At 40.4% G+C, this 8432-nt stretch overlaps 1 protein-coding gene and 1 long non-coding RNA gene across 3 annotated transcripts; both read right to left on the bottom strand.

The window, feature by feature from the left end:
* Window positions 1-1548: 1548 nt before the first annotated feature.
* LOC133795636 (uncharacterized) lies at window positions 1549-3828 on the bottom strand (the record flags this gene model as incomplete). The annotated part of the gene is made up of 3 exons (XM_062233090.1): window positions 3168-3828; window positions 2561-3089; window positions 1549-2413 (listed from the first exon to the last, which is right to left on the bottom strand). Coding segments are annotated over exons 1-3 (2055 nt in total), but the record flags the coding sequence as incomplete, so codon positions are not given.
* A 356-nt stretch (window positions 3829-4184) lies between these two features.
* Window positions 4185-6351, bottom strand: LOC133793888 (uncharacterized). 2 transcript variants are annotated; one of them, XR_009875009.1, is made up of 4 exons: window positions 5778-6351; window positions 5623-5697; window positions 5093-5154; window positions 4185-4375 (listed from the first exon to the last, which is right to left on the bottom strand). It is a non-coding gene; the product is annotated as an uncharacterized LOC133793888 (long non-coding RNA). The 2 variants fall into 2 exon arrangements; XR_009875010.1 differs by lacking the exon at window positions 5093-5154.
* Between the last annotated feature and the right edge of the window lie 2081 nt (window positions 6352-8432).

Genomic DNA, 8432 nt, shown 5'->3' with positions numbered 1-8432 from the left:
GTTATAAGAAAACTCTATCAGACACAAATACTTCTCCCATGATCCTTGAAAATCTAGGACACAAGCTCGAAGCATATCTTCAAGAGTTTGAATGGTCCTTTCAGATTGGGGGTGATATGCCGTAGTAAACTTCAATTTTGTGCCCAATGCTCTCTGCAAACTTTCCCAAAACAATGAAGTAAATCGAGCATCCCGGTCTGAAATTATAGATACTGGCACTCCATGAAGTCTAACAACCTCTTGAACATATAATTCAGCCCACTGATCCATAGTATAAGTCATGCGTACCGGAAGAAAGTGTGCTGATTTGGTATATCGGTCTACTATAACCCAGATAGCATCATGTTGTTTAGAAGTCTTTGGCAATCCAACTACAAAATCCATAGTAATCTCTTCCCATTTCCACTCTGGTATCCGTATTGGTTGTAGTAAACCAGCAGGTTTCTGATGTTCAGCTTTCACTTGTTGACAGGTTAAACACTTGGCTACAAACTCGACCACATCCTTTCTCATGTTGGGCCACCAGTAGTGTCTTTTCAAGTCATTAAACATCTTGGTCGTCCCCGGATGTACTGAATACAAGGTATTGTGAGCTTCGGTAAGGATTTCTCTCTTCAACTCCTCATTATTAGGGACACAAACTCTTTCCTTGAACTTTAGCATCCCATTACATGACACACTAAACTCATTGACCTTCCCACTTTCCAATTCACCTTTTTGTTCCACCAAGTAAGGATCCTCACATTGACCTTGTTTGATTCTCTCTAACAAGGTAGACTGAATAGTCATCACTGATAATCTTCCTGTGATCACCTCAATCTCCGCTCTGCACATGTCCTCCTGAAGTGGTCTTGTCAGTTTCCTCAAAAATGACACATTACCATGAGACTTTCTACTCAGTGCGTCTGCAACTACATTTGCTTTTCCAGGATGATAAAGTATTTGACAGTCATAATCCTTCACTAGCTCCAACCATCTCCTTTGTCTCATATTTAATTCCTTCTGAGTGAAGAAATACTTGAGACTTTTATGATCGGTATATATTTCGCACTTCTCACCATACAGATAATGTCTCCAAATCTTTAGTGCAAAAACAACTGCTGCCAACTCCAGATCATGTGTTGGATACTTCTGTTCATAGTCCTTCAATTGTCTAGAAGCATAAGCTATGACTTTGCCATTCTGCATCAACACACACCCTAAACCTTGCTTTGAAGCGTCACTATAAATCACAAGTCCTCCTGATCCAGATGGAATAGTAAGTACTGGAGCAGAAACCAATCTTTGCTTCAAATCTTGAAAACTTTTCTCACAAGCTTCAGTCCATTCAAACTTATGATTCTTCCTCGTGAGTTGTGTCAATGGCATTGCTATCTTGGAAAATCCTTCAACAAATCTTCGGTAATAGCCTGCTAATCCCAGAAAACTCCTTACTTCTGAAACATTTGTTGGTCTATTCCACTTACTAACAGCTTCAATCTTTGATGGATCCACCGCAATACCATCTTTTGAGACTATATGGCCCAAAAATGCCACCTTCTCTAGCCAAAATTCACATTTCTTAAATTTGGCATAGAGTTGTTTTTCTTTTAATTTCTCCAACGTCAACCTCAAATGTTCCTCATGTTCTTCTTGGGATCGAGAATACACCAAGATATCATCAATAAACACTATTACAAACTTATCAAGGTAGTCCTTAAACACCCTGTTCATCAAGTCCATGAATGCGGCTGGAGCATTAGTTAATCCAAATGGCATCACAAGGAACTCATAATGGCCATACCGAGTTCGAAATGCGGTCTTTGGTACATCCTCTTCTCTAATCTTTAATTGATGATACCCAGATCTCAAATCAATCTTTGAAAACACTCCTCTTCCTTGTAATTGATCAAAAAGATCATCAATTCTAGGAAGTGGATACTTATTCTTGATTGTCAACTTGTTCAATTCTCTATAATCAATACACATTCGCATCGTCCCATCCTTTTTCTTCACAAATAGCACCGGAGCTCCCCATGGTGAAAAACTAGGCCTGATAAACTTTTTATCCAGGAGTTCTTGCAACTGTATCTTTAATTCCTTTAGTTCTGCTGGTGCCATTCTATAAGGTGCTTTGGACACAGGGGCTGTACCAGGAAGTAGCTCAATCACAAATTCAATTTCTCTGTCTGGAGGCAATCCCGGTAAATCTTCTAGAAATACTTCTAAGAAATCTCTAACTACCGGTACATCTTCCGGTTTTAACTTTTGTTCCTTATACGTGTCAACCACACTGGCGAGATAACCCACACATCCACTTTCCAACAGTCGCCTGGCCTTCATAGCAGAAATTAATGGAATGCAACTTTTTGATGTCGCTCCAGTAAACATAAACTCATCTTCCTCTGAAGGCTTAAATATCACTGTTTTCCTTCTACAATCAATAGTGGCATTATACTTTGAAAGCCAATCCATACCCAAAATCACCTCATAATCGGCCATCTCTAACATTATTAGATCAGCATATAATTCCCTACCATCAATGCAAATAGGAACCCCCCTCAACCAATGAGTAGAATACAGAATCTCTCCAGATGGTAACATTGTACTAAAAACTTCTGACAATTTTTCACACGATCTACCCAACCTTTTTACATATGTCAATGATGCAAATGAATGCGTGGCACCTGAATCTATTAATGCATGAGTGAGAATACCAGATGCAAAAATATCACCTGACACAACAGAGTTGTTGGTATCAGCATCAGCCTGAGTAATCGTGAACACCCTAGCATTTGTCCTCTGAGGTTCATCCTTTATTTGTTGGTTCTTCATCAATGGACAATCTTTGATAAAATGATCCCCCTTGCCACATTTGAAGCAGCTCTTAGTTAGAAGCCCGCACTCCCCGAAATGATTCTTTCCACAAGTTTGACATCGTGGCATTTGTTGGAATCCAGGTTGCCTGTTTTGCTGACCTCCTTTAAATTTCTTATTCTGTCCTTGTCTAAATTGGAAATTCTGGGCCCCTCTTTTGTTGTCATTGTGAAAGCGGCTTTGTTCTTTGTTGAATGGAGTGTCTCTACGAGGCATGCTAGTAACAGCTTTAGCTTTTGTTATTTTTTCTTCTCTGTGTTCAGCTCTCAAAGCTTTCTCCACAGCCTGAGCATAAGAAAGAGGCCCTGTACGTCCCATATCTACATCTCTAGCCAATTCTGGTTGTAGACCCTCCAGGAAGCGATTCACTCTACTAGTTTCAGTGTTAACCAAGTCTGGTGCAAACTTGGCTAACCGGTCAAATGTCCTGGCGTACTCAGCCACTGATAGATTCCCCTGTTGCAATCTAGTGAACTCACTTACTTTGGCAGTCAACACAGCTTCATTATAAAACTTCTCATTGAAGACCAGTTCAAATTCTGCCCAAGTCATCTGATTCACTTCTCTAGTCTGCTTAACCACTTCCCACCAGATCTTAACATCCTTTTTAAGTGTATGTGCAGCACAAGAAACTTTTTCCCTGTCACTTAGTTGCATGAACTCAAAGATGTCTTCTAAAGAACTCTTCCAGTCTTGTGCGTCAAGTGGGTCAGTGCTACCTTCAAATACTGGTGGGCGTTGTTTTCGGAACCGTTCATATAATGGTTCCATGGGGTGCACTGCAGGTGGAGCTTGTGGAGGTGTTGGAGTTTCAGTAGGTGGTGTTAGTGCTTGCCTTTGTCGTTGTTCTGCTAACAACTTCTCAATTTGTTCAGCCTGTCTATTCACCACCGCTCGAAGTTGAGCCATTTCTTGTTCATATTTATTGCTGCAAGAGCCTTCAGTAGCCCCCATACCATGTTCATGATCCATCTGTGTTATTATATATCTTTTAAGACAAAATGTCCATAACTTATGTCATTTAGCCAATAAAGCACATGATGCATGCAACCAGCACATAATAAATGCACACATAAAACTTACAGATGAACTGAGCATTATCCTTTCCTCAATGTGTACATATGAACGGTCTACAAGAACATTTTAACCATGGCGCTCTGATACCAACTTGTAACACCCTCACTTATTTTAGTTAAAAACCATATTTGAGGTGTTACGTTTTAAAACTATATCATAATTTATTTCTGCGGAAGTCTGGACATTTTTTTTTTTTTTTTTTTTTAAAACTTGAAAACTTATTTCACATTATTCACATTAAACATAAAGTGTGTCTCAAACATATTATACATAAGTATTAAATAACCCAATTTATTTTCAAAACATAACTTCATACTTTATTACAAACATCTCACTGATAACTGAAATAACCCACAAAAAGGTCGATGTGTTCATATGTACAAATCAGGGTCAGGACCATGCTTCAGTTCTCCTCATATCATTCACATATTTCTTTCTCTACCTGCAACACAAGACAACTGTGAGCCTAAAGCTCAGTAAGCAAAGTAATGCATGCAATGCTAATGATTACCCAATATCAATGGACATATACAACTTCTTTTTAAATTTTGGGCCCCTTAATATTGTGCACACTGTTTGAATTGGTCAATGCCTGCAGGGCTTGTTACACATATAATACAAAATCCCATGGGTTCTCCTCCGGCTAGCCTTCACCACAGTAGGGCACATTAAAAACCTTATTCCATCGTTGCCCCGTCAGGCTCAAGAGTTAAGGCGGCCACACACTGTGGTGTCAATACATCTAACAATAACTCATATGGAGGAGAAATAAAAACGGAAATATGGCAAACAATATAATTGGTTCACTAAACCTAGCCCAAATTATTGGGCAGCCACTATAAGCCTACTATAGGCCTCCGTTTACACTTATTAACACTTTCATTTGCCTTTTCAAAACAGTGGCACTGAACTTAAACTTCTTATTACAACTTTCTTTTATGTTGCACAAAACTTGCAAAGGCATCATATAATTAATCATCATAATATCATGCATGGTCTTATATCATATAATAATTTACCATATCACTATTATGCCATGCATACAAATTTATGATGAAGTGTCACTGTATGTTAATACCACTTACTCACAAAATATTCATATAATGCATACTTTCACATAACACATAATTCTTGTGTTGCAGTTGAGTACTTTACTTACCTTTTGTCCACAATATATTTCACCGTGTAACAAGTGATGTCTTCGGTGTTGATATGCTTATCCTGACAATGGCATGGATTTCTCATCACAATGAAGGCAGTAAGACATTGAAATATCATTTAAAAATACCCATAAAACATCATATCAACTTTCATACCCAAAACATGCCTAAAACGCCTTAAACCACCTAGATCGAGCATTAGATTTATCTTAGACATTTGGGGAAATTTTGACAGAGTTTCCCCTTAATTTTAGCTATCCTCAAATATCAAAATCCACCAATAATCAACATCAATTAACCTGCCATAACCATATATCCCAAATACCAACATGATTCATCATAAAGTTATCATATACCGATTTTGATAAAATTCTTATCTCCTAGATCATCATCCAAATTAAATGAGTCTCCACATCTATTAAAACCTTTATAAACATATATACTCTCTTATAAACTCAATCAAATAACCAAAAATCATCTTGTACTCCAAGAACCCCAAAAACCTCATAAAACACAAAATTTCACTTACCGAGCAACTTTTCGGCGAAAACAATCTCTTCAAGCTTTTCTAAACCTCAAACCACTTGGAAACCCCAAGAAATATCTTAAAAAGGATAAAACACCATATATAAGCTTTCAGAAAAATTCAAAAACATAGTTTAACTTCCAAGTACAAGAACTTACCATAAAAAGGCTAGAACTAAGCTTAATCTACTTCTTTGGCTTTGATTTCACTTGGATCTCCTTAGAATTTCTTCAAACCAGCCAAGAAATGGTTTTTGGTTTTCTTTTCTCTCTGTTTTTCAGAATAATGGTCGTGCAAAGTGATAAGGTTTGATGAAAATTCCTTATTTTCAATGATTTAGCCTTATTGTCAAAAGTTGACACCTTTCATCTCATCATTTCACCTTTTGACTTATGAAAACCTTATCACTTCAATAATTTCGACTTAATCATCTGCTAGGCCTATTATCCTTATGTGTAAAACACTCATACCAAACCTTAGGTCCATATGACTTCATACCCAATAGTTATGCTTACCCGATCGAGCGTAGCGCACTTATGCTAAGCTCGTTTTGACTTTGCATCAATACCACTGATTATGTATACCTCCCATCAAGAATTGATCTAATGGTTCTAAAACCATTTTTACATCATCAATGAGACCTTAATCATACCTCGATTACATTTGGTAAATCCATAAATACTCAATTTTACACCGAAATACTAGTAATCGACATTGTACTATTTTCCACTACTTAACATATTTTGCCTTCTATATCTCACTTTCAACACTTAATTCCATGCCTTGTCCATATTTTTCATACTTTCTTATATCTTGAGCACATCAAACACCCATAAAAGACAACTCAAATGCCACAAGGTTAATAATATTGAGCATACATATAGACATCACATACACAACTTTTATACTTATACATGAAAACACTTATAAGAATATGCATATGCTCAAATTATACATATTGTATGATATGTAATGCAATGCAATCATGTGATTATTGGCTATATATATCAAAATAATGTGGGTGCTACAGTTACGTACCTCGAACAGGTCTCCCCCTGAGTGAGAATGGTTGCCACCTCCTACCGGGTCCGCCCTATGAGAGTTAAGGCGATCTCGTAGGTCCCCTTTGGGGTGGCTTGAGGACTTTGCGCCGAGCTTAAGCGTTGACGCAGGTCTCCGCCAGAAAGGTCACTCCGGCGACTGCCGGTCCAGTAGCTCCTGCTAGAGAAGCTCGGAGTCCACCTCTGGGGGTGAGGATCCGGGCTCCCTCTGGGCGCTCTGCTACAACGGGAAGGTCCTGCGGATGGCGGGTTTCTCCTGATGCTTCCATAAGCTAGAATATCTCAGATAGGCTGAGGAGGAGAGGGATATCTTATTGGTGACGGAGGATGTCTGGCCAGGGATGCAATCCTGGTTCCGTTAGGGCGGATCAAGTTAGGTGGGGGCCTTTCGGCCCTGTCAACCTGCGGGCTCCGTGCCTGGCGATCTGGACGAGGTGCAGGACGGCTGGCGAGGACGAGCTGGTGCTGTGAGCCCTCCCCGGATCTCCTTCTAGAATTTCCTCGAGCCCTCCTGGGCGTGCTCGAGGCTGGTAGTGAGCTAGGAGTTGAAGTTCGGACCAAGCGGCTATACTGTTGCTCGGCTCTGGGTATTTCTTCGAAGTTTGCTTATCGGCGGTGTGATGAGGGAGTAGATTTGGACGTCGGAGGCCTGACCGAGCGACTAGGCCTGGACCGATTACCTCGGCGGGACTTATGAGTCTCGCGTTGCTTCTTGCCGACGTTATCGTCGGTTGTAAGAGGGGGTAGCTGGGCCAACACCTCCTTAATCTGCTGACTAGCTTTCGCCAGTTGGCTCCTCAACTAAGCGTTCTCCATCTCTACCACCGTGTAAAAATCAGGGTTCGGATTAGGTGACTGGGGTGCCGAACTTCCAGTGTCATCCTGGCCTTTCGGCTGCTTGCCCGGCCGCTGCTGGACTTCAGGATTTTGCTCACCGGAGATGGCGGCATGATGAGCCTCCTGCCCATCATGTTGTTCCGCCTCGTTACCGTGTCTTGATCGAGTGGCCACCATAGTTGGATGTTTGCGATAGCACCAATCTAACTAGCTCTCAATGAAAGCACCAATCTGTTGACGCGGTTCTTCGCCAACATGTAATTAAGAAAATAAGAGAAAGAGATTAGTGCTTAATCATGAACCGAAATAGATAAATGATCTTTTAATGGACTGATGACACGACTACGTTTTTAGGTGGTTCAAAGGTTAAAATCCTTCTACTCCACCAGCCAGTATTATGGCTATATTTCTGGTATTCTTTACAGGATACTTTGTTACATAATCCAATCCAACCCCTTACAACTCTCAGGGTCTCCATATTTATAGGAGAGGGCACCTAGAAGTTGGTAAAGGGGGGGTCATCCCGTGACCTTCTTACCCATCATGTCACTTCTGTGACATTCATGATTAATTCCTAAATCCTGACAAATGAAGTGTGGTCTAATCAACAGGTAAGGGGGATAATGGGCCGCACGGCCTAACCCAGTCGTGGGTGCCTGAATACGCACGTTCATGCTGCGTGTCCGAGAATTCAGGGATATATCAGACACGTGATGCCTGATATATGCACGTTTGCATTGCGTGGTTGACTTTATAAAAGGTCATAGCTTCCAACTCTAGTTCGTACCCCGAGCTGGATGCCTTCTCGACCTGCGGCCTTCATAGTCCTGACTCGGCCCTTGAGTAATCTTGATGAACCTTTGGTTACCTCGAGCTAAAGAGGTAGGACCTGACGATGACAACTCCAGTCATGGG

This window comes from Humulus lupulus, chromosome 8 (genome assembly GCF_963169125.1).
Source record: "Humulus lupulus chromosome 8, drHumLupu1.1, whole genome shotgun sequence".
NCBI classification, from domain to species: Eukaryota; Viridiplantae; Streptophyta; class Magnoliopsida; order Rosales; family Cannabaceae; genus Humulus; species Humulus lupulus.
This window is presented reverse-complemented; position numbering and strand designations above follow the sequence as displayed.